Source organism: Pipistrellus hanaki (assembly GCF_964339955.1).
Source record: "Pipistrellus hanaki genome assembly, chromosome: 7".
Classification (NCBI taxonomy): Eukaryota; Metazoa; Chordata; class Mammalia; order Chiroptera; family Vespertilionidae; genus Pipistrellus; species Pipistrellus hanaki.
The window spans coordinates 80,407,827-80,434,207 of record NC_140509.1 but is presented as its reverse complement, the minus strand read 5'-3'; the positions used below and the strand labels follow the sequence as shown (position 1 = coordinate 80,434,207).

General features: G+C 43.5%; 1 protein-coding gene across 2 annotated transcripts in view; it reads right to left on the bottom strand.

Moving 5' to 3' along the window:
- Nucleotides 1–611: 611 nt before the first annotated feature.
- Nucleotides 612–26,381, bottom strand: part of PPP1R14C (protein phosphatase 1 regulatory inhibitor subunit 14C) — a 67,548-nt gene continuing 41,778 nt past the window's right edge. Inside the window, exons 2-4 of one of the 2 annotated variants that reach the window (XM_084890172.1) lie at nucleotides 20,719–20,802; nucleotides 19,191–19,223; nucleotides 612–2,203 (exon numbers count right to left, since the gene is read on the bottom strand). In XM_084890172.1, coding sequence (XP_084746298.1) covers nucleotides 2,129–2,203; nucleotides 19,191–19,223; nucleotides 20,719–20,802 — 192 coding nt within the window. In that variant the 3' untranslated portion in view covers nucleotides 612–2,128. Of the gene's footprint in view, nucleotides 2,204–4,102; nucleotides 5,035–19,190; nucleotides 19,224–20,718; nucleotides 20,803–26,381 lie in introns of those variants that run through there. The other variant, XM_084890173.1, reaches the window with a different exon arrangement.

Below are 26,381 nucleotides of genomic sequence, written 5' to 3'. Positions count from 1 at the left end.
GAAGATGAGCATAGTGACTGAGCATGTGTTGGGGGCAGGAATGGGAGTCAGATGAGGCCCACGCTAGTGGCTTGAGTGCCCAGGGGACATCAGGTGATGCCAGGCCCTGAGGGAAGGAAGTGGGGGGAGGGGGGGAGTGTGTTCTGAGGCAGAATCGAAAGCCTTCAGAGGAAAAGCTCAATCTTGCTTTATTTGAAGCCCATAACTTGGGCTGGTCAAGCCTCAGGAAAATTGTACAAATCCTGCATTTTTCTGTACTTACAGGGTGCATGGCATTCTCACGGTAATTGGATAGCTGATTGGTTTGAAATCTTCCTGAGGATTTATATCAGTAAAGGGGTAAAGGGGATCTTTAATACGAGGAAGGGGCACGGCCGAGGAGAGGGTTGGAACAGAAGGCAGGGGGGACCAAGTGCCCGGAACTCACCTTCTGTTTCCTTCTCAACCCTGGAAAGTCCTCTAGCTCTGCTGCTCTCAGCAGGAGAGGGCCGGGCCCCACTGCCTGAGAAAGGACAGATAGACATGGCGGCCCGGCCCCTCCTCTGCAGAGCGCCTGACAGAGTGAAGTCAGCACCTGACCTTTTTTTTGACAAGGCAAATGGTGAGCAGAGTTGTAAGCAGCTCCATTTATTTGAGTAAATAGCTTGTAAAGAAATCATTGGTAAACATTACAAAATTAAATACATTTTCAAAAGCTTGCCAGTATACACAAAGTTCACAAACATAGTTCTTTTAAAAAATAAAATATGTTCAAAGCACCCTTGATAGAAAATGCCTGACCCCTGTGCTCCAACAGGGTCCCCCAGACATCGCTCACTGCAGGTGGGGCCTCTGTGGGGAGGCAGCGGGACCTCCTGGAGGGAAGCAAGAGTTTCTACTCTGACCTTTTACTCCACCAGAGTCCATCTGAATTTTGAGCCTCCCCCAAGGAGCTGGTATGTAACTGAGAGGGGCAGGGCAGGCGCCCCAGGCCTACCTCCAGGCAAGGGAATCGGGGTGCCTAGAGCCAGAGTCTTCACCATATGCCCCTCTGAGAAACCAGAAACGCACTCTCCACCAAGCTTCCCGACCAGCCAATACTCCTCCTCCAACTTTCTTGAGAGAAGGAGAGGCTTCCCCACCTCTCCCTCTGCTCACCACTGAGCGCACGCACCCCTCTGGTCTGCTGCTGCCCAGGCACAGAAGTGACCAGAACCTACTTCTAAGAAGGGAGCTGCATAATTTGCTGGCTTCCTTTTGACCTGCTTTCCAAAGGAGAGGATATTACACAGTACTTGGTTGAAAGCAGAGAATTCGTTGCTACCCAGTGCTCCCATTTTCCACAGAAAGCACTGCCCAGATAGCGTGGGCTGCTCTCTAGACACCCCAGTAGTTCACCCAACGAAGGATTAGTAAAACTTTAGAAAATACCACAAACGAGGCAATAAGCACATGACCTGGCAAAGCATCCCAATGAACGAAATCATATAAAGTCCATAAATTAAGCCCTTGACCAACTCAACACCTTTGAAGTGTAGCTCATTCAAACAACGGGTACACTGGATTCTATTACTTTGGTGCACGAAGCGGATGTCGGGGGTCAGCAGCACTCACGTGAAGAATACCCAGTGGCCTCTGGCCAACGCACGCGCTGTGACCTCCCGTTAAAGGACGACCACACGTTCATTTCATCAATGTGAAACAAAGCGCACATCTACGCTGTAACTCTGTGTGTGTGTAGATATATACAAGGAGGAGAAATTCGACGTCTTAGTCAAATGCAGAACTTAATTAAAAACAATTACCCAACTAGTTGTAAAAACAACAACAACAACAACAACAACAAAACCATCATCCCTGTATAGTTAGGTCAGCAACATCGGATTTCTCGAAGAAAATACTGCCTAGCCCAGCCCATCCTTGGATGGCTGTCTGATTTGACAATCCCTGGTTAGGCTGAAACCAGAGTCATGATATCTTTGCTAATAAAATAGTTCACTAACAAAACCTCTAGAAACCAAAAACGGAACACTCTTGAATAAATGTCTAACAGATCCCCCCGCCCCCAAAGAAGTTGAAGAATAGTCTGAGTGAAGTCCAGTTCCCGGGACCCTGTCTTGGTCTCCCGGAAGCTCCATCCTGTGCAGAATCACACAGCCTTCTTCTGCGGGGGGCTCAGTTTCCTCATGCCTCTTATCCGAGAGAGCAGCTCCTTGATAAATTCCTAATAGAGAGCAGAAGACGTTAATGTGTGGGGGTCACTCTATTAAAATTGTGGGTTGAAATCTGCTCAAAGTAACGGATGTCAATTGAAGTTAACCTCAGTTGATGAGTTTGTTTGGATGCATTAATCCCAACTGATATAAGGCAGGACATTTTTAAACACATGAAAAGTGCTTACATTTCACACCATAATGCCTTCTAATTGCTATAGAGATGCTCCTCGACCAACGTACAAGGGATTTAGGTTGAAAATACTGTATGTTGAGCCTGACTGGTGTGGCTCAGTGGTTGAGTGTCAACCTATGAACCAAGAGGTCACGGTTCAGTTCTAGTCAGGGTACATGCCTGGGTTTCAGACTCGATCCCCAGTGGGGGACATGCTGGAGGCAGCCAGTCAATGATATTCTTCATCACTGATGTTTCTATCTTTCTCTCTCCCTCCCTCTCCCTTCCTCTCTGAAATTATAAAAATATATTTGGGGGAAATACTATAAGTTAAAAATGCATTAAATACACCTAACCTATGGAAGATCATAGCTTAGCCTAGCATCCCTTACACAGGCTCAGAACACTAACAGCACTACTATTGGGCAAAGTCATCTCACTGCCGCTGTCCAGCATCGTGAGAGAATATTATACTGCTTATTGCTAGTAGAGAGAATATCAAAATTCCAAGTATGTTTTCTTTTTTTTTAATTTTTAAAAAATATGTTTTATTGATTTTACACAGAGAGGAATTGAGAGGGATAGAGAGTTAGAAACGTCGATGAGAGAGACACATCGACCAGCTGCCTCTTGCACACCTCCCACTGGGGATGTACCTGCAACCAAGGTACGTGCCCTTGACCGGAATCGAACCCGGGACCTTTCAGTCCGCAGGCCGACGCTCTATCCACTGAGCCAAACCAGTTTCGGCCCAAGTATGTTTTCTACTAAACTATCACTTTTGCACCATCATGAAATAGAAAAATCATAAGCTGAACCATCATTAAGTCAGGGACAAGCTGTGATCTTTACGGAGAAGTCCAGGCTGCCTTCATTCACTGACATTGTCCACATGGCCCCTGAAGGCATATGTGGTTTAGATCAGTGCTTCCAAACCTTTGACAAACCTCTAAATGAGCATACAAATCACCCTTGAAGCCTGTAGATTCTGACTTAGTAGATCCAGGTTGGGGTTTGGGATTTTGCATTCCCAGCTAGCTGCCCGGTGATGCCAGTGTTAGACTCCGGACCACACCCAGGAAGGCAGGGTGAGACCAGCGGTTCTGAATTTGAGTGTGCACCAGAATGTCCAGGGAGCCTTGTTAACCCACAGAGTGCTGGGCCCACCCCCGGAGTGTCTGACTCAGTAGGTCTGGGTGGGCCCGAGAATCCGCATCTGTAACACGCTCCCACGTGACACCTATGCTGCTGGTCCTGGGATCTTACTGAAAAGCACCGGTCTATGTCACAAGAAGACTTTTGACTTTTTTTTTTCCCCCCCTGCAAATCATCATTTTAAAAACACACACACGTTTTCCATTTACAACCCAGGACATATAAACACACCCCTAAAATAAAAATGAAAGAACTTATACTTACTATGCACAATGGACCCTATAGTTTCTATGTATGCTAATTTCACTTACAAAGTAATGCTGGGAGACCCACTGAAGTGATTTCATGATTCATGGCTGAGTACCCAAACACTGAAGAACAATCTATTGGGTCGGCAAGTAAGTAATTGCGGATTTTTAAAAGAAAATCAAAGACAATTTTTTCATGGAACTAAATAACTTTATTCTGTAATGTATTGCCCATTTTGATCAATGACCTTTTGCCATCTTTCAGGCAGCATCATAATCCCACGTTCAAAAAACTTCTGGTTTTTATTAGCAAAAAACTGCATCAGGTACGATTTGACATCATCATCATTATTGAAATTTTTACCATTAAAGGAGTTTTGTAAAGATCGAAACAAAAAGTAATCAGATGGTGCAAGGTCAGGACTATATGGTGGATGTGGCAAAACATCCCAACCAAGCTCCATTAATTTTTGCCGAGTGACCAAAGATGTGTGTGGCCTTGCATTGTCATGATGGAATACAACACCTTTTCGATTTGTCAATTCGGGCCGCTTTTCTTCAACTGCATTGTTTAATTTCGTTAGTTGTTCAATGTAGACATCAGAATTGATCGTTCGGTTGGGTGGTAAGAGTTCAAAGTAGACAATTCCTTTGTAATCCCACCAAACTGATAACAAAACCTTCTTTTGATGAATATCAGCTTTTGATGTTGTTTGAGTTGGTTCACCTGGCCTGCTCCACGATCTTTTCCGCTTGATATTGTTGTAAACAACCCATTTTTCATCGCCAGTTATCAGTCGTTTTAAAAATGGATCATTTTCATTACGTTTCTTTAGCAAATCGCAGCTGCTAATGCGTTGCGTTAACTGTGATTCTTTCAGTTCGTGAGGAACCCATGTATCGAGTTTTTGAACATAGCCAAGTTGTTTTAAGTGATTTTCAATGCATGTATGTGATACATGAAGCTTCTCTGCAATCTCACGTGTTGTACTGTGACAGTCCGAATTGATTATTGCTTTGATTAGGGCGTCATCAACTTCAACTGGACGACCAGAGCGTCTTTCATCTTTGAGTGAAAAATCACCAGAACGAAATTTGGCAAACCAATTTTGACACTGCCGTTCTTTTAAGGCTTCGTCACCATAAACAGCACATAACTTTTTATGAGCTTGCGATGCGTTTTCCCTTTGCGGAAATAAAAAAGCAAAATATGATGAAAATGTTCCTTTTGATTTTCCATTTTTCAACGAACGCCAAACGAAAACTACAAAACAGATCAAAAAACTTTTTTTACTGATTAACAGCTGAATAGCCAACTATCAAATAACAAAATGTGTTTTACATTTTACTACGTCTGCAAACCTAAAAATTCAACTGAAGCCATATATGTGTGAAACCTGCAATTACTTAGCTGCCGACCCAATAGAATGGTTTCCAATTTACAGCATCAGGAATCTTTCATGATTACCTCATGTTTTAAAATATTTGGTATCAATTGACAGGAAAACTTAATGAGTTAGTAATTACACACATTTTACAATGTTTGTGGTCCCTTTAAGGGCAATTTCAGCAGTTAAAGAACTCGGATGAGAAAAAGAATGTGCACATAGGTTGCCTCGCTTGCAATGAAATAAAACTCAAAGCTGGCGTTCACACAAAAATATGTGGCCACTAAATAGATCACATTTATTAGATAATGACTTAGCCTTCCTATTTGTGTTGGTCAAAGACAAGGAGGACAGCAGTCCGACATGTTCTGGTCAGCAAGTGAGAGCCAGCAATGCAGAACTGAGCAAAAACATGAAGGAACCTTCCTCTGCATTGCGCTTCTGCACTGGTTAAGCTCTTGGACTATCTCCGACCCCAATTACAGCCCTTAGTCACCAGCTCCCAGGCTAATGATGCCTGCAACCATTCTCCGGCTCTAAAGCACAATAAGCTTGAATATTTCATCTTCTATTAGACACCCTATTTCCTTTTTTAATAATCTTTTTGCTGTTATAAGAGCAGTATGAGCTTGGCCTAGAAAAAGTAGAATATACAAACCAGCAACAATTACTCCTCAGAATGAACCACCATTAACATATTTTCTTCTATGGAAAGTATTTTTTGCCTAATTAAGATCAGACTGCATACATATATCCTTTTTTTTCCCATTTAGCATTATGTCATAACTTTTCCCCACAACATTAAATTGTCTTTCTAAAAAGAAAAGATTGTATAACCATTAAAATTAATTTTTACAATCTGCTCAATTTCCCCCACCAATGGAGACTTGGTTGGTTCCTGGCTTTTCAAAATGATCAACAATGCCACAGTTAACACCTTTGTGCATCAGTCTTCGCCTGCAATTTGGATTATTCCCTTTGGACAGCAATCCCAAAGTGGGTCGAAGGACAAAAACATTTTTATCGCCACCCATTTCTGAACTCGGACAGAATGAAATCCACGTGAATAAAATGAGGCCCTAATTTCAGTTTCTGAACACTATTTCATCTAATTTTAAGAATTCTCTAGGATAAAATGATGCTCAATTCTCTCACTTATAGTCAGCTTCCATTTTGAAAAGTTAAATGCATTTCCTATTGCCCCTTTTACTGTGTGATTTAAACGATGCAGAGTATGCTGCACATACAATTTCAATTTTGTGGTGTTTTTAATCTGTTAAAAGTTCCAACATTTAAGTGAAGATTTCCTTTCTCTCTCTTTTTTTCAAGCAAAAGTCAGAATTGCAAACCCTATCATTTATCTTGTTAATAAGTCTGGTAACTTTCCTTCACAATTTTAATAATATTTTTCATAAAGATCATTATAAAATAATACTAAAATCATATAAGAAAAGACGTAACCTAAACTACAGTCCTTTCTTCTTCAAGACAAGAGAAATTTGGTAATTCAAATCAAATTCAAATTTCCTTAAAACATTGGGTATGATGTATAAAAATCTGAGTGATTTAAAAAGTTAAAATGCATAACTCATCTTGTATTTATGATATATTAACATTAATAAAAACCTTATTTTAAATTTTATATTAACATAATTTATGTCTATAACTTAATGTACCCTATTGTGCATGTTTTAAACTGTTCATTAAATTTGCATAGTAAGATGCTAAACTCAGATATTCTCCAGATAGAAACTTGACAACACCACTTGCAAAAAAGATTTGTTGATTAAAGATAATTCACAAAGAAAATTCAAAGATCTCTAATCAAAAATACTGATTGGTAGCTCTTGGTTTCTATTACTCAAGAATATTCTATATAAGTAATAACATATCTCATTTACTTCCAAAACAGATCACTTAGACTTGAGTTAAGGACATTCATTTGGTCACAGAATGGTTAACCCTTTGAGGAAATGACATCTGAGTTAAGCCCTGAATTAACAAAATGAAGCCAGCATGGGGGGGCTAGGTCACGGCACACATACAGAGGCCTTGCAGAGAAACCAGTGAGAAAGTGGGCATTCCTGGCAAAGGAAAGCCAAGGTCAGCTGGTAGAAATACTAGGGCCTTGTTGGCCACAGTTAGATGATGAGAGATCATTCTCGGTGCAATGTAAAGTCACCAGCTGCTTTCAAGGACAAGAGCATGATCGGGTTTGGGCTTTTAAAAAATCCCTTTGGCTGCTGTGTGGAGAATGGGTTTTATGAAGACAAGAGGGAAAGAGAGATCAGTGTGGAGCTGTTGTGTGGTCCAAGCAAGGGATGCCAGTCTCTTGGAGTTAAGTTGCTGGAAACTGAAATGGAAATCAGTGGATAGATTCAGGATCCACTTCAGAGGCAGAGCCAAAAGACCTTGCTGGTGGGCTGAATGGGGTAGGGTGCAGGGGGGAGCAGGGACAGGAGAAAAGGGAATTAAGGACCTCCTCAGAATCACTAGAAGAAAGCAGTGGCATTCGCGGAGACGGAATAACTGAACGGGGGAAAAGATTTACAGATATGAGATGTCTACTAAACATCTGGGGGGAGACATCAAGAGAATAAACATGACTTTGGGTTTCAGTTCATGGCTGAATACATAAATATGGGCACCGTCAGCACTAGATCAGTGGCTTTCAACTAAAAAACAAACTGAAAAACTAAAATACTATGTGTGACCCACACATCGTTATAGCAGCCTAGTAGACAGAGATAAAAGACTAAAACCAACATTTTATACAAGACAATGCTTTCTATATGTAATACATCTTGATATTTTCATTCTATTTTATTTTGAAAAAACACAGGCCGTAACCAGTTAATGGGTTATCACCCATAGTTTATAAACACAATGATTTAGACTGAGGCTATTCAATACAGTAGTCCTTAACGTGTGTCTATTTAAATTCAGATTAATGAAAATAAATAAAATTTAAAATTTAGTTCCTTAGTTATACTAGCCACATTTCAAGTACTCAATAGCCACATGTGACTAGTGGCTACTATAATGGACACTGAGATACAAATTATTTCCATCATCTCAGAAAATTCTACTGGACACAGCAGATGATAATGCTTTGAATCACAGGACTAGATGCAGTAACATTGGAGAAAAGCGTAAGTAGAGAGGAAAAGAAGACTAGAGACCAAGGCCAGAGGCCTCTAACAAGTGAGGTCTGTTAGAGAAGTTAGAGTCAGAAAAAGAGACTGGAAAAAAAAAAAGAGAGAGAGAGATGGGGAAACGCATTAGCAAGCATGTCAAACTCACGGCCAGTGGTCCACATACCTCATTTATTTGAACAAGGCATGCGGCCCTGGCCTCGAGTTTGACATGCTTGCTAAAGTATGCTATTAAGTGCTATTAAGAAGGCAAGGGAAGTGTTGGCTAGAGGGTTTTCTAGTGTTTCTAGAAGGAAGAGGTGCTCAATGAAGTCAAGAGCTGATAAAGGTTGAGAAAGTCAAAGACAAACAAAGCTATTCAATTGGCAAGATAGGGGCCGTTGTGTATCATCTGGGGTGTGTGGAATTATATACAGGTATCAACTGGCAGCAGCTACTATGGGGGAAGGTTCTAGAGAGTTTCCTTTAAGCCCTGAAACACTAGCCAGCCTGAGGGAAGTTAGGGAAGATGGGAAGCATTTAGGAAAGGGCAGAGTCTAGGATGCATGTGTGTGTGTGTGTGTGTGTGTGTGTGTGTGTGTGTACACGTACAAGCACACACACAAAGCCCTACCTGAGAGACCAAAAAAGCAATAGGAAGAAAATAAACATTTCCAGTAACCTTGGAAACCTGACTTTATATAACATGCAGCCACCCGATTTACAAGAGACTTCTAAGAAACAAAGAAGCCAAAGCAGGTTTCCGAGGGAACCTGGCAGCCACTGTGAACACAGAAGGTCCTCCCTCACTCCGGAGTTTCAGCCATGTGGCGCTGTCAGAGGGCATGAAATCACAGTGGCCACACTGTACTCTGAGCTCTCAGCCCTTGGTATCCTCCCCGGCCCTGTGGCTCTCCGCTTCGACCTCCTCCCGCCAGCGCCATCCTGTGCAGGAAGTGGCAGATGGACACCGGTTTGGTAATTATCACCAGAGCCAGGCGTCTGGGAACCTCCCTAGACACTGAGTGATTCATCTGTTTCTCTCATTGAGGATATTGCAATGCCTACGCGAAGATGGCTCCATTGGAAAGTAGGGAAAGCAGAAACCACAGCACCAGTTGCAAGTCACTGCTTTGTGCATAATCTGCCTTTATGGCATTCTTGCAGCATTTCAAGTCATTTAAAAAGATAAAGTAAAATGGATATTATGTGGTAGCCCTTTGATTAGAAGTATTTTATGAAAAAAAGAAATTTAGAAAGAAATGCTTAAACCATTTGGTGTCACCAAACACGTTAATTATATAGATCATGCCAGCTCCAATAAAGTGGGCATAGCAGAACTCTGGATGCTGGACCTGCTTTTCCAAAAAAGTATTCACCCCTTACACAGAGTACAGGGTGGAATGAGGAGAAAGAGCAGGTGAGGCTTCTGAAGGCTGAGATTCAGATTCCCTGTGTTCTGTCTTCTCTTTGTCATCCTAGTGGATGCACCAGTCATTTTCTTAAAAATGCACAGTCACAGGGACTATCTGCTCCTGGTCTGAGACTCTCTGCTGGATGACAGCAAATCAAGTCAGCTTGCACTTCTCCCCCTGCCCAACTCCAATATAATTTAGTATTAGTTTCAGGTGTACAGTATAGTGGTTAGAAATTATATACTTTACAAAGCAATCCCTGTGATATTTCCATTACCCACCTGGCACCATACATAGTTATTACTATATTATTGACTGTATTTCCTATGTTATACTTTATATCCCCATGATTATTTTGCAACTACCAATTTGTACTTCTCAATCCCTTTTTTCACCCAGCCCCCAACTTGCACATCTACCTGACATTTCTTCCAAAAAGCATGGCATTGAATAGATGACATGAGAGTGAGGTAAGTTGTGATCAGGTAGAGGAAGAGAAGAATTTTTTTTTTTAATTTGAGACATAAATGACATATGTTATATTAGTCTCAGGAGTACAACATAATGATTCTACACACACACACACACACATACACACTATTGTTTATGTAGGTAACTAGTTAATACAAATAAAGGAAGGTCAAGATGGCGGCATAGGTAAACACAATATTCGCTTCCTCTCACAAGCACATCAAAATAACTACTAAACTACAAAACAACCATCATTCAGAACCATCTGAAATCTGGCTGAACGGAAGTCCTACAATTAGGGAATTAAAGAAGAAACCCCATCAAGACTGGGTCAGCTTCTGTACAGCAGCTCTTCCAATGTAGTCACTGTTGGTCCTCTCAGCCAACTGCCCTAAGGATCAATCCCTCCCAGTGCCGTCAACAGCAATCAAGGCTGAACTACAATAGGACAGTACACAGAGCCCCCACAGGGGCACATCTGGACTGCCCAGCTCAGGTAAATGGAGAGGCTAAACTCCTGGGCCCTACAGAATACCTACTACACAAGGCCACTCTACCAAATCCAACAGACTTAGCAACTCTATCTAATCCATAGAAACAGACACAGAGACATAGTCAAAATGCAGGGACAAAGAAACATGTGGCAAATGAAAAAAGAAGGAGGAGGAGGAAGAAGAGGAGGAGGGGGAGGAGGAGAAGGAGAAGAAATCCCCAGAAAAAAAGAACTAAATGAAATGGAAGCAAGCAAACTACCAAGGTTATAAGGTTATAAGGATACTCAAGGAACTTAGAACTTCAAGGAACTTTAAGGAACAACATAAAAAAAGATCAGTCAGAGCCCTAGCCAGTCTGGGTCAGTGGATAGAGCATCAGCCTGCGGACTATAGAGTCCCAGGTTCAATTCAGGTCAAAGGCACATGCCCAGGTTGCGGGCTCAATCCCCCATAAGGGGCGTGCAGGAAGCAGCCAACCAATGATTCTCTTTCACCATTGATCTCTCTCTCTCTCTCTCTCTCTCTCTCTCTCTCTCTCTCTCTCTCTCTCTCTCTCTCTCTCTCTCTCTTCTTTCCTCTCTGAAATCAATAAAAATATATTTTTTAAAAGGATCAGTCAGAAATGAAGGCTACGCTAACTGAAATAAAGAATAATTTATAGGAAAACAACAGTAGAGGATTCTGAGAATCAAGTCAGTGATTTGGAATGTGAGGAAGCAAAACATGCCATCAGAAAAGAAAAAAGAAAAGTAAGATGAATGCAAAGAGGCCCACCTCAAGATACATAATTAAAATGCTAAAGGTTAAAGACAAAGAATCTTAAAAGTAGCAAGAGAAAGCAGTTAATTACCTACAAGGGAGCACCCATATGACAGTCAGCTGGTTTCTCAACAGAAACTTTGCAGGCCAGAAGGCAGTGCCAAGAAATATTAAAAGTAATGAAAAGTAAGGACCTAAAATCAAGATTATTGTACCCAGCAAAATTATCATTTAGAATTAAAGGTCAGGTAAAGAGCTTCACATATAAGAAAAAGCTAAAGGAGTTCATCACCACCAAACCAATATTCCATGAAATATCAAAGGATCTTCCAGAAGAAGGAGAAGAAGGAGAAGGAGAAGGAGAAAAAGGAGGAGGAGGAGGAGGGGGAGGAGGAGGAGGAGGAGGAGGAGGAGGAGGAGGAGGAGAAGAAAAAGAAGAAATATAAACAATAAAATACAATAAATAGATAGCTGTCAACAATTGAATCTAAAAACCAAAATACATAATGAACAAACAGAACAGACACAGACTTGTAGTCACAGAGAACATTTTGACAGTTGCCAGATGGGAGGGGGTTGGAGGATTGGGTGAAGGGATTTAGAAACCCAAATTAGTAGTTACAGTGTAGTGATGGGGGTCTAAAGTACAACATAGGGAATACAAGTCAATAATATTCTAATAACTAGGTATGGTATGAGATGGGCATGAGATTTTGGGGGATGATCACTTAACAAATTTTATAATGTCTAATCATTGGAGTGTACACCTGAAACGAATGTAATATTGTGTGTCAACTGTAATTGAAAAATAAAAAGAAACAATTAAAAAATGTTAATAATGGAAGGGAGCAAAGGGAATCAGACATTAAGCATAATGAACTAGGGAACTGAATTGAACACTAAGATGCTTCACTAGGAAGCTGCAGCATTCATAGGCTGTCCACAGGATGGCTGCATCCTCTGCCTCAGCACCCAATTCTCCAAACAGGTGGAAGGATCATTGCTGGTCACTAGCCAGGAAGACTGAGGGAGAAATAACATAAAAAGGGGATCATTTCTTTGCTGGGTGCATGTGTAGCAGGAGCCTAGATGGTGACCATAAAAGGGAGGCGCCTAGCCTTGGGAAAGGGTAGGATTGGATAAAGGACACAAAACCCTGGCAGATCCAGAAAAAGGATTAGTTAGGGGGGTGGACCCAGCACAAACCATGAAGGACTGGGAAAGAGATTGGTAAGCTGGAAAGCCTGAGATATCGAAGTTCAACAATGGCAAGGGCTTTCCACCATTCACAGTGCATTCTCTCTCCATAGCAGCCACGCGGGCCGAGCAGCTGCGCAGGCCCCAAGCTCAGCCTTGATGGCAGCCAGGCAGGCTCCAAAGCAATGGCACAGAATTTCTAGACTCTGACTCTACTTCTGGACTTGATGAAGACAAAGCTGGACTTCTTCCGCAGTGAGACAGACGGAGATGGGACATCAAGAACCTGGGAACAGTCTTTTATTTCTATTCCAATAAATCTTACCACTACATCTCATCCTCTTATATGTGGATCCTCAAAATGCTTTTCTTACAACTCAGTGGAAGGACCTCATTCCCACCAGCAATATCATGACATACTCACAAATTTAATTAACATTCACTACTACAGAGCTATCCTAATTTTTTCTGTGATGAGATCTTTTAAGATCTACTTTCTTAGCAACTTTCAAATATACAATACAGTTTTAGCTCTAGTTACCATACTCTGTAAGATGAATTTCTAGATTTAACAAAGTTTAGGTAAGTGAGGACAATGGAAGGATAATAGGTATCTCTTTTAAAACATGATGGCAACCCTGAAAATGGTTCCAAATGGTAATATATCCTCACCCAAGGAACCAGCGAAGCATTTAAACATCACACTGTAAACTTTTATTGGCTTAAATATTCATGTCACACAGGAAGCCAAAGGGACAGGCAGCAATTCAGCACTGAGAACACCGCTTCAGTGTCCCCGGCCCATGTGACACTGGGATTTGCTCCCTGCAGTCACAGGCTTTCAGCACCGTCATCACTACCCACTGAGATATTTAATTTCTTTCCTCTCAGAGGAGAGAGTGGATAGTGCTGTTTATCATTGGAGAGGTTCATTTGCTAGCAGGGCACACCAGAACTGACCCTATTTTTCATTATCTGAAAAGAGGCTCATGAATCTGTTATGAGTAAACGTTTGTGCCTACTGTTGTTATAATCACTTCTGCCAACAGAAATTCCTGAAGGTCTTAGGCATCCTGGATGACACCCACCCCACCCCACCCCCACACACACACACACCCAATCTCCGTTAACTTAAAAACCACTGACACTATTTTGTCCATTTATTTTCTTTACTATATGCCTTTAAAGATTAATTTGTTCTGCTGATAAGAGCAGTCCCCTTAATCTACTTTAGAGATTCAGACCACTGCTCTTAGGCAAATTTATTTTGTACCCAAATTCTAGCCCTTATTTGTATACAGAACAACAGTTCCTTTGTTCTTACCATATTCAACCTAAGCAGCATTTAGTTCTTCCCTCACTTACTAATAATTTTCTCAAATTCCACACACTTGGAATTCAGACAACATAAAATCCACGTAAATAATCCAACCAATGCATAAATAACCAATGGAGTTAATTCAGCAAAATTATAATCTCCCATTTTATAATCACCACAAAAATAACTTCAGCAAGGATCCCATTACCAGTAAGGGACATTAGTATTTCCTACAAGAACCTCAATCTCATCTAAATGAAAGAAACCCATTTCCAAACTTTGAAATTTGGTTTTGATAGCAACTCCCTTTGCTTAAAAAAAAATAAAAAAAAAAAAAAAAAAAGCAATCTAAATGGCATGTGTTAAATTGCTCTGAACTCATATTCCTTCTTCTGTCTAGATAAATCTAAACACAAGAAGAGGATGTGGAGCTGTTTTTAAGATAAAGTTGACCAGCTTTTGAAACTCGATCATTCATTGTGAGTTTAATGAGAAAAGTAAAGGCCACAAAATCACAATCACTCACTCAAAAATGCCAACCATTTTAAAGGTCCACTGCCCTTTAAAACCTGTACCCTCTTCCTCCTCCATCTCACTTTATTTATTTATTTTTTAAATATATCTTTATTGATTTTTTTTACAGAGAGGAAAGGAGAGAGATAGAGAGCTAGAAACGTCGATGAGAGAGAAACATCGACCAGCTGCCTCCTGCACACCCCCTACTGGGGATGTGCCCGCAACCCAGGCACATGCCCCTGACTGGAATCGAACCCGGGACCCCTCAGTCCGCAGACCCACGCTCTACCACTGAGCCAAACTGATTTCGGCCTCCATCTCACTTTAAAAAAGCAACAACAAAACAATCATTAATTGCTGGAAGAAAAGTACCCAAAAGCAAAATATGTGTGGCTCTTTCTATCAAGGCATCTCTTTTTTCTTTCCTTATGTTACATCACAATTATTGTTATCACCATTGTTATCGCTATTCTCATGGTCAAACTGCTTCTAAGAGTGTGTATTAAAGCCCAAAAAGATGTCTGGCCTTTGCCCTCAGCTCCTAGGAGGCAAGCTCTAAGCCCTTGGAATGTTCTGCCTGATGTGAGTGTCTTTGTTCACCTGGGGCCTTGGGACATGAAAGACAGTCTAACAATGTGACATAGGGTGGGGGCTTTGGGTCACATGGTATCAGCTCAATGTCCAGAGGGGCTGGTAACTTGAGGTCACTGTGGGCAGTCAACCATGACTATGTGACCAAGTCCCAATAAAAAATATTTGGCTCAGATGAGCTTCCCTGGATGGCAATACTCTCCACACTGCCACACATCGTAGCTGAGAGTCAACACTGTCTGTGACTCCCGTGGGAGAAGACGGCTGGAGGCTCTGCATTTAGAACTTCCCTGGACTCTGTCCCAAGCATCTCTTCCCTTGGCTGACTTTCATCTGTAGCCTTAGACTGTGATGAGCCATAACTGTGAGCGTGACAACTTTCAGTGAGTTTGGTGGGTCCTAGCAAAATAGCAAACATGAGTATGGTCTTGCACTTGCCATTGGTGTCAGAAGCTAGAATGGTGTTGTAGATGGTTCCCTAACTTGGCAGAGGATGTGGGATGAAGACTAGGAAGTAAATGCAAAGCTTTGCTCCATGACTCCGTGTCTTTGGCAAGCTCACCTACTAGTACTGTTTCTGGCTTGATTTTCCTCAATGAAGATCATCTTAATCAGGTTTATAAATAAATATTCCAGAGTGGAGCGTGTGCTCACCCAGTAAGAATTCAGAGAAAGGAGGTAAGAAGTAGATAGAGTACAGGATGTCAACTCAAATGTGGATCCAAACGCCAGCTCCAGCATGGCCTGGCTCTTTTTCCTGGGCCCAGGAGGCCTGGTGTGTAAAGAGCCCTATTGTAAGTGTGTGACCAACTGACGTACTGGGACCAATTTTTTTTTTTTTTTTTTTTTTTGCTATTAGGTAAGGTTACTCATGTTTCTGGTTAATAAGTACCACTCCTTTATTACTTACCTGCCTAATTACAGTAAAACATAAGGCTTTTATGGCCGATGGCTACAACCACTAGAATGTCCTTTTCATCTGATCACAGTCTTTCTTTGGAAGCTCCCAGTTCTCTCACTATTCAGAAACATTGTTCTGAAGGTGGCAGCTTTCAAAGGTTGTATTTCCACTTAATCTAGTATTCAAGCTCTATTCCTCACTCAGCCCCAAACTGCAGTCTTTTTTTTTTTTTTTTTTTTTTTTTTTTTTAGGAAACCCCATGAGAAGCCACATGGAAAGGTTCCCCTGAATATAGACACTCACACCCATCCAAGTGGAGAGAATGCCCCCTTCCTCAGTTTCTCTAGCAAGTACAGATTCCCATTAAATCATATTCCAGTAAGCAATTTGGTTCCTAACTTAGAGAACCATGGGATAAGCTGACACCCTGGAATTTCTGTCCTGTTATTCCTTCTTTAATATTCTTTCAGCATTTAAATTCTCCCCACAGTGCACTGTGGCCTTATAAGAGATTGTTTTTAAAATGAACATACAGATTCACTGCTTTATCTGAGTCCCTAGATTAGCTATAGACACATAGATGTTGGAAAAACATTTGTTGAGCAGATGAATGAAGAAACTATGGCAAAATGCCATGCCGCATCTCCTCTGATCACCCACATAACCTCTCTGTGTTGTAAATATCCAGTTTATAGTTTCTCTCCCCTGCAATTGGCTCAGTGAACAGGGACTGAGCATATTCCATAAACTCAAGAATATTTCAAAAACAGGTTAAAATGCTACCTTTAAGAATGATGGTAAGAATGATGTGATCAGTATGAGTTGACAATGGCCACCACCAAGGCGAGTCAGAAAAGTGAGACCAAGGCAAAAGCTGGGGATTCTGCCTTCCTGCTGCCTACACAGAAAGGGTTGAACATAAAATGGATCAAGACAGTCTCTTCAACAAATGGTGTTGGGAAAATTGGACAGATACATAAAAAGAAGAAAGAAACTAGACCACCAACTTACACCATACACAAAAATTAACTCCAAATGGATATAGGACTTAAACCTAACATGGGAAACCATAAAAATACTAGAGGAATCCACAGGCAGAGAAATCTCAGACATATGCCAAAGCAATTTCTTCACTGATACCGTTCCTAGGGCAATGGAAGCTAAAGAGAAAATAAACAAATGGACTACATCAAAATAAAAAGCTTTTGCACAGAAAAAGAAACCATCAACAAAACAACAAGAAAGCTCACCGTATGGGAGAACATATTTAATCAATCAGAAAGGATATATGCACCCCTATGTTCATAGCAGCACAATTCACCATAGCTAAGTGTCCATCAGCAGATGAGTGGATTAAAATTCTCCCCAGAGTGCACTGGGGGGCCTGCTCCCCAAAGCAGGCCTGCTCCCCAAAGGCACTGGTCTACTTCTATTTACAACCACAGCCAGATACTCCTTTCCTGCACCTCATGTGGCCGTGACATTTCCATGACTCGGCAGGTTACTGAGGCCCAGAGATGCTTCTACCACTTACTCTTAGACTTAGTCATCTGCAAAAACCCCTGACAATATTCACTTACAAGTTTTGATTGCCCAAGCGATAGGAAATACCACAACCTTCGTTTTGTGGAAATGAAACAGAAGACAAATTTGATGCAAAAAAAAGACAAATCTGTTGTTTATCCAACAACTGCACAGCCACCTTCAGCTAAAAGACGAGATATTTAAAAACCCGTTGATTGGACTGGCAACCACCTTAACAGATGCTAAGACAGGTGCCCTCAAGCCCATATTAAATGTATTTTCTGTCCACACCCCAATACAATGGGGGTGCTCCTATGTGATCTTAAGATATGAAAATCATGCAAAGTTAGAGTGAGAAATAGAAAAGCAAGCTCCTCCTAGTACCCCCACCTCTGATTGCTACAACGTCCACTACGCTGTTAACTATGGATCCTCCAAACCCAAGTAATAACCAAACAAAAATACTCCTTTTCTTCTTGCATTACATAAAGACAACCATTTTCTACATTTCAATCAGCTCTATTTTAATGCCTCTTCAGAAAAAAAAGAAATGGATGTTCAAATCTGGGGCGGTGACAATTGATTTAATAACAAACTGCTATTTTTTTTCTTTAGAAGCCTGATCTTATATCTGACTTTTGAAATTATGACTTTGTATTATATTGATTAAAAAATATTTTTAGCCCGGTTTGGCTCAGTGGATAGAGTTTTGGCTCAGTGGACTCAAGGGTCCCAGGTGAGATTCCAGTCAAGAGCATGTACCTTGGTTGCAGGCACATCCCCAGGGGGGTGTGCAGGAGGCAACTGATCAGTATTTCTCTCATCGATATTTCTAACTCTCTCTCCCTCTCCCTTCCTCTCTGTAAAAAAATCAATAAAATATATATATATTTTAAAATATTTTTAATAACTAAAGTTAAAAATCTCTGTGACTGCAAGATAAAATCAATATTAAGAAGAACTGGAAATTATAAGAATAATCATAAAACACCCTAGCCAAATGATCATAAAACACCCCAGTCATTTAAATCTTACACATTCTTATAAAAAGCATGCTTTCCCCTCACTTTGTAATTACGTCACTTCAAAAAGCAGAAATCCTACCATCAAATGGACTCAAAGCATCTGATAAATCTTCCTATTTCTCTGATTTAGCACAGAGATACAGTGAAAGTACTTCTTTTACCAATATTTTCTTAAGTGATCAAACCCCCAATTCCTACATTGTTCTTTTGGTCTTTTGTGTATACATTAAATGATTTGGTCTAACCAAACTAATACCCATAAGTACAGTTGTATTATACACTTGGTTAGTATCCAAACAAGTCATAAAATTGCTCCTTCCAAGAAAGGCAGCTGTTCAATTTTTAACGACAGGATTAGCTGTAAGCTTTTTAAGAATACACACCTAGACACCAATAGAATGTATTCTCCAGTTACAACCTAAAACCCCTACTAAAATGATTCCAAAGCTCTCACAATTACACTTGAAGTTTGGCTTTTATATGAAAGCAAGCAACACATGAAAATCAATTCATTTTAAGTCTTCTTTAACTAGGCATATTCAGGCTTACAAGTAATTATGGGGAATAATTGCTACTTAGTATATACTTATAATCAAACCCACTTATTGTGGTTGGCTTTAAAAATAGACAAATTGATTTAATAAAAACCAATTTAAACATAGCATTTAGGAAATATGATTTGTTTACCTCTGTTGGTTTGTAGCAGTCTACGAGAGCTTCCTAGAATGAAATATACAGAAGGTAAGTTTTATTATTTTAAAAATCAGTATTTTAAAGGTGAAATTAAAAATCATTTCTTCTTTATAGTATTATTCTAAACATGGAGAATCAACATTTCATGTTGACTATCTAGAATCACACTTTATTTCAATGCCCACTGACCACCTAGAGATATAAAGAGCTGTGCGGGGCCGGTGTGGTTCAGTTGAGCTTTGACCCAGGAACCAAAAGGTCACGCGTTTGATTCTTGGTCAGAGCACAAGCCAGGATTGCAGGCTCGATCCCCAGTAGGGGGCTTGCAGGAGGCAGCCAATCGATAATGTTTCTCTCTCATCGATGGTTCTATATCTCCCTTCCTCTCTCTAAAAATCAATATAAACATATATTTTTTAAATATTAAAGAGTTGTATCCTTCATATACAGGAATGCCTTACATTTTCCAGAACACATGCACACACAGGCATACACACACATGTTTCGTCTGAGCTGCCAACTTGGATAACAATAAACAGGGTAAACTTAAATTGAGGCAGCCTATGAAAGGCGGTGAGTCTCACTGGATAATCGCACTGGAGAGTCAGGGGGCCTGGCTGTGAGTCAGCCACAAACCAGCTTGTCAGGGCTCTGCAGGCTTCAGTGCCCTCACCTGGGAGCCAAAGTTCAAGTTCTCAGTGTTAAGAGAACCTGATGCCATTCCATGCTGTATAAAACTGATGCCTGCTTCACTTTTTTTTTAACTTGCATCTCCCGCTTAACTTTACCAAAAAGAAATAATCATTAAACAGAGGCTGTTCACCACTCAAGGGATGTTAGTAATGATTAACACATTATTATATTAAAATGTGCCCTATAGTTGCCTTTAGCGGTCCTTTGCCACTGGTAATAACTAACTGCCATTAACAGTAATTATCTGTGTACATTAAAAACATTGGCAGGTCAAAAGTTGACTGGTTTTAGAAACTCCCAAATACAGGTATTTAAGTGATGGATTTGACCTCCTCTGGGGAGGGAAATAAATATTGTATTACTGTGGACCAAGGAAACATGAGACATCTCAGCATGTACCAGGATGCTATCCGGTGAGCATAGTCTAATAAAAGAAACTTTATTAAACGGAATTATGTTGTACATAATCTTATGCAGAAATGAATGTCATAAATGACATAATCCACAACTGCAAGACCGGAGTCCTGGGTTTAGGCACCCAGGTCTAGCTCAGCCCCTTTCATACAATTGTGGAGCATCATCTCTTCCTTCTCTGGCGAATGGGTCTCAGGAGGCAGAGCCAGCTCTCCCTCCTCAGAAGAGGAGGCTGGCAAAACTCACATCATAGGTGCTTCAAGAACTGACTGTTGTCAAGAACTGCTTTACCGTCAGAGAATCAGTGATGAGCTTCATGAGGGTGATTACCTAGCATCCCACCGCTTTCCCCTCTGCAAGCTCAGGGACCCAAGCAGCGACGACCGGAAGGTTCTGGAGTTTGAAAGCTGCTTACCCGTAACTTTAAAGCTCTCTCTTCTTCACTGTCTGCATCGAGAAGATCATCGATGTCAATCTCTACATCTGGCATTTCTTCTTCCTGGAGGACAAATGAGAAGGCATTCTATTTAGTGAGAAACTAAACCAACTTAGTTGAGTTAAATAAATGACTAGTTCACCAGTTGAAATAAAGGGGGAAGAAGAGTCTAAGAGGAAGAGGAGGGAAAGGAGGGGAAGGACAGGGAAATGGGAGAGAGAAAAATGGGGGAAGGGAAAAAAAGAAAAAGTAGGGAGAAAAAAAGAGGAGGGAGGGAGGAGGGGGATGGAGGAGGGGGAACAAAGGAAGGTTAAGGGTCACAAAGCAGTGAAAGGTTAATTTTCAAAAATGACTTTCTGCTCTCGGGCCAAAGACTGCAATGATAAGTACACAATAAGGATTGGTAAATTATAGAAAGAGTAGTGAGAGTTGTGGTTTCCTAGCCAACGACTACCCTTCTCTCAGTGACTACCGACCGGATCTTTGATTCTTTCTCGGGGGGGCGGGGGGGGGGGGAGGGGGGGGTGTTGAATAACTTTTATGATTGTGGGCCTGAGGCAAACCTGATTTTATCACAGGTTTCTGAGGCGGGGCACTTGGATGAGCCTCGCCTGAGCCCAGCCCCAGTTATGACTCAAGAGAGGACGGGGGAGTCTGGGAGTAGAAGCTCTTCCAACGGACGCATCCCTTCACTCTCCCTCCCATCTGACGGAGGGCCGGGGAAGCTCTGCGCCTGAACATTGGAACCCAGCATCCTCATGGAACCGGGAAGGAGTGGGGCTGACCCCACAAGGGGTGGGGTCAGAGAAACAGGGAAAGGGGGCTCTGGAGTCAAACCCCCTCTAAAACCTTCACAAGTAAATCCCGGCTATCATTTCAGCCAGAAGGACCGGAGTTTAACATTCCCCAAAACTCAAGACATCCAATCCGGAGAGGAGGGCAAGGAAGTCCCGCTGGGATGTGTGAAAGGCCTCACTGATTTGGAACCCGTACTTCCAATCCAAATAGCTCTCTGCTGCCTCTCATTTCCTCTGTTACCTGCTCTTCCCCCATCCCTCTGAGAATGCTGACGTCAAAGGACATCTGAGAAACGCTGTCATTTGGCATTGCACCTTCCCATTAGGAGAATACCTGCACTCCAACCCCCCACCCACACGGATGGGCGAGAAGAGACTAAGAAACCCGTGGGGGACACCTGTCACCCCCTCGATGACACCACCACTGGCAGCCCCCGGACTCAGAGTGCTGCTGGGAAGGCACAGTGAGCACAGATCAGCCCCGGGGCCTCCCTGCCCCAGCCTCTCAGCCTATGCCCCCCCCCTCCCCAAACCCGTCATTGGGTGCAGCACTTATATTTGGTTGGAGCAGCAGGTTATATTTATGTGACGGTTCATGAAATCAAGCAGAGAAAGACCGTGTAGGACCTGCTCCAGGAGTCACAGGTACAGGGGCCTCTGTGTCTGCGCTTCTTAAAGAAAATGAGAAGTAAATAAAGCTTGCCCAGAACAGCCCAGAAGGGTTTTCCTGCAGCTGTTTTTCAGCTTTGATGACTCGCCTAATTTGGTCAAAAGGGCTTTTACTTGTGTCCCAAGATCAAGGCCGCACAGGTAGGAGGCCCGGGCAATTAGGTGTCCTCCACCCAGCTTTGCCTCAGGCCCCACATGACCCATTTTCCCCAGTCCTCGAGATCCAGGCCGTGTTTTGGGTGTTTTTCCTTCTCTGTTGAGTAAGGTATTACATATGTGTCCTTATCCTTCCATTGCCCCGCCCCCACTCACCCCCCACTCATGCCCTCACCCCCCTGGTGTCTGTGTCCATTGGTTAGGCTTATATGCACGCATATAAGTCCTTTGATTGATCTCTCCCCCTTACCCCCACCCTCCCCTAATTTCCCTCTGGGGTTTGATGGTCTGATCCATGCTTCTCTGTGGTGTTTAAATTTAAATGCACTGAAATGAAATCAACAGAGAATTCAGTTCTCAGTCACATGAGCCACATTTCAGTGCTCAATTACCACCAGTGGTGAGTGACTACTGCCCTGGACGGTCCCCATAGAGGCTCTCATTCCTCTGGACAGCACTGCACTGGAGCCCACCCACCCTGGACTAGAGGTGGGAAGCAAAGCTCCCTCCCTGTTCAGAGATCCTCAACAGGAGTAAAGAAAATGCATCACAAGGCCACCGCCATTACCCAAGGCAGGTGGCTGGGAAACCCTGGGCATGGCTATCCCAGTGGGAAAGCTGACGCAAACTAGTCCCTGAGTCGTTACAATAACAATGAGGCATCGGCATTGGCATTGGCTACCAACCTATGCAGCTACCCACCCTCATCCACGAGACGGTAAAAGGAGCCTGAACCCAGGGGTGTTCCCACCGTCCATGATGCCAAACCAAGGCCCGGATGAGAAGGACATGGAGGCACAGGCCACAGAGGCACATGTGGGTGAGGCCTGGGAAGCAAAAGCTGATCTAGTATCAGGTATAGAACCCTGTGTCTATTGGCATTTGATATTTTTAATGAGGAGTGTGGAAACAGTCTACATTCTACTGAAGTTTTCTGTGCCTCTGCCTTCTGTATAAAGCGGTATCACTGAGTGTAACCATAGTGACAAATCAGGTAACCTCTAAACGAGTGACATGCCATCCTCATGGCCACTCGGGCGTACCCGAGTTCGTTTGGGTGTGGGGATTTCCCCACATTAAAAACAGATCAAACGATCTCTTCAGAGCCGCTGTGGTAAATCATCAGTCACAGGCCCTCCTGTGGGGACCCACAGAACACAGCACTGATTATTTGGTGCATCATTCCTACCAGGAAGCCACTGTGTACGAGGCACCATGTGTCCGACGCTGTGAGGGTCTGCCTTAGAGGGGCATGCCATCTAAGCTCAGGACAAAACAATGTACAATGGCACCAAAAGAGAGAGACCGCCCCAGTGCCCTGGCAATGAAGGAGAGGGACACTTCCACTGGGCCCGGCCGGGCTGGGAGGTGTCCCAGAGGAGAGAGCATGTCAGCCGGCTTGTGGGGCAGCAGGATTTGGACAGGTTTAGAGGGGGAGGGGGAGCACCCACGAGAGGCAAAATGGTACAGAGGAGGCAAGAATACAGGTGTGTTCTAACTACAGAGTGCAGAGAGGCCCCTGTTCTTGAATCAGCTAGCAGATATTAAAAGAGGCCACCCAGGAAACAGAGCTGAGAGCTGAGGCAGATAGGGCTCGTAAGGAGCCGTGGGGAGTGTGGCAAACTGTTGAAAATGAATCCCAAGAAAAGACAGCAGAACGAACACGCCATTACAAAATATTGTGAGAGACAAACAAAATCCTTCAGCCTGACAGTTTGCCCTCATCCCGTAAGACCAGAGCCACTGAGGGCTCCAGAGCAAGGGAGGGAAGCGCGGGGAGGGCAGCCGGCGAGCTGCGGGGCCGGGCGAAGGGAGGCCGGAGCAGGCTGCCGAGAGGCACTTCGCTCCTCAGGGCTTGGAGGCGAGAACAAACATCCCAAACACTGGTAACACTCAGTGCTTGAAGGAAGTCGAGAACAAACATTTCAGACATGGTAAAACTCAGTGCTTGAAGGCGAGAACAAACATCCCAAACACAGGTAAACCGCAGGGCTTGAACTGCAGTGAGCTGTGGTGAGAAGATTTCAAACAAACACTGATACACAGGGAGGGCAAACCAGGTGAAATCTAAAGAGGACTTGGATGGTGGACGAGGGAGAAGGACAAAGCAGAGGAGATCAGGTTTGGAGCTGAGAGGTTTTGGAGGAAGATGCTGTAAGAAGACCACGCTGGGGCCTTGGGGACATTTCACAAACCAATAAGCAGTTTCGTGTTAAGCCATTTCCAGCGCCGTGATCGATGAGCAAAGTGCCTCTCGGCAGCCCCCTCCCCTCCTCCTTTCGCCCAGGCCTGCCGGGGGCCAGCCCCCTCCTGGCACACCCAGGGCACGCTGCCATGCTGAGTGACAGCGGCACAGCCTGCCACCAGGCCTGCCACAGCCAGGAGCTCCCACTGGCTCAGGCTCCAGGCTGCAGCAATGCTCCTGAGGCAGGTCCCCGAAGCAGCCAGCCTGGGTCACAGCACACGCCACACGCCACACACACACTCACATGCACATGCACTCACATGCATGCATTCATGTGCACATGCCACACACATTCACATGCACACGTCACACACATTTACATGCACACATCACACACATTCACATGTATACACCACACACATCACACAAATTCACATGTACACACACTTAGTCTCATATATACACATGTTTACATGCACGTGTTCACATGCACGTGTATTAACATGTATACCACGCGCAAATCACACACATTCACATGTACACACCGCACACATATACACATGTGCACACCACACACACACATACACTCACACACATTCACGTGCACACACCACACATACACTCAACGTACACCACATGCACACACACTTCTCACTAGCCAGAAGTTTTACACCATGAAGCCTGTCAAGTGGGGCGTCAGCTTTTAAAAAATGCACACGCTCACCTCTCTCCACGGGGAAGGGGGCAGGACTGCTCAGGCTAAAGCAGTTTGAAAATGGATTATGGTTTTCAAGCTCCATGACAACCAGCTTAACAGCTTGCCGAAGGTGGCAGCGGCTCACAGCACAGTCTCCACCTCCGAATGGGGTGTGAAGTGCCCAGGGGTGGCAGCGCTGCGGACACGAGGGAGACCAGGCAGCGGGCGGGGGGCGGAGACAGCCTGGTATGACAGCCACCAGCTCCGAGCACCCCTTGCCTGGGCCTGCAGGGGACACCCACACAGAAGGCCGGAGAGCAGGGGCAGCCTGCAGCCTGGGGCTGTGAGTGCCTGTGAAAATATTTACACATCATGGTCTGACTCCAATTACAATCCACACCACGTTCCGTAAGGAGGCCCATTTATTCTTATAAGAATCGTCTGGCCGGCCACTAGCCACATTGGCTCTGTGTGTACTCATTGGCATCGAGCGGAACTACGTTGTCATGGGCGACTGAGAACAGGGCCAAAGGGCAGACTGAATACTTAAATGACTTGTTTACACCGAGCGGAGCCAGCGGTGTGGCTCCCAGCACGCGGAGCGGGGCGGTCTGCCCCTCATTCCCAGCCCACACACGTGGCACCGCCATCCGCTGAGTGTGCTTGGCCGGCTATTTACGTTTGATTTGCAATTTTGATTTGCTTTTATAACTGGAAGAACCATAAGCAGAAGGAGTTTATACGTGGTTTGAAGTGGTACATGTTTAAATATTACATTATTAAGTGTTTCAATCAGCCCTGGGAGCTGCAAGACATTTCTTCAGTGAACAAGGAGCCCAGCTTGGCCGCATCGCCCGAGGGGCATCAGAACATGGGGTGAAAGGGGACGGGGAAGCTTTCCGAAGGAAGGACAGGGGTCGGATGCCCTCCGGCCTCCCAGCAGCACCGATGCCCGCAGGAAGCCAAGGAAGCAATACCACCCAGTGAGCAGGGCAGCAGTGGGCGCAATGCTGGGTGTGAGCACTGGCACTGTGGACTCCGCGGTGAGGGGCACTTGGCGAGAAGGTGCTCAGTCCGAGGAGTTAGGGGAGCACTGGATGCTGACTGCAGGAGGGAGGAGCTGGGGGGGAGGGGGAGC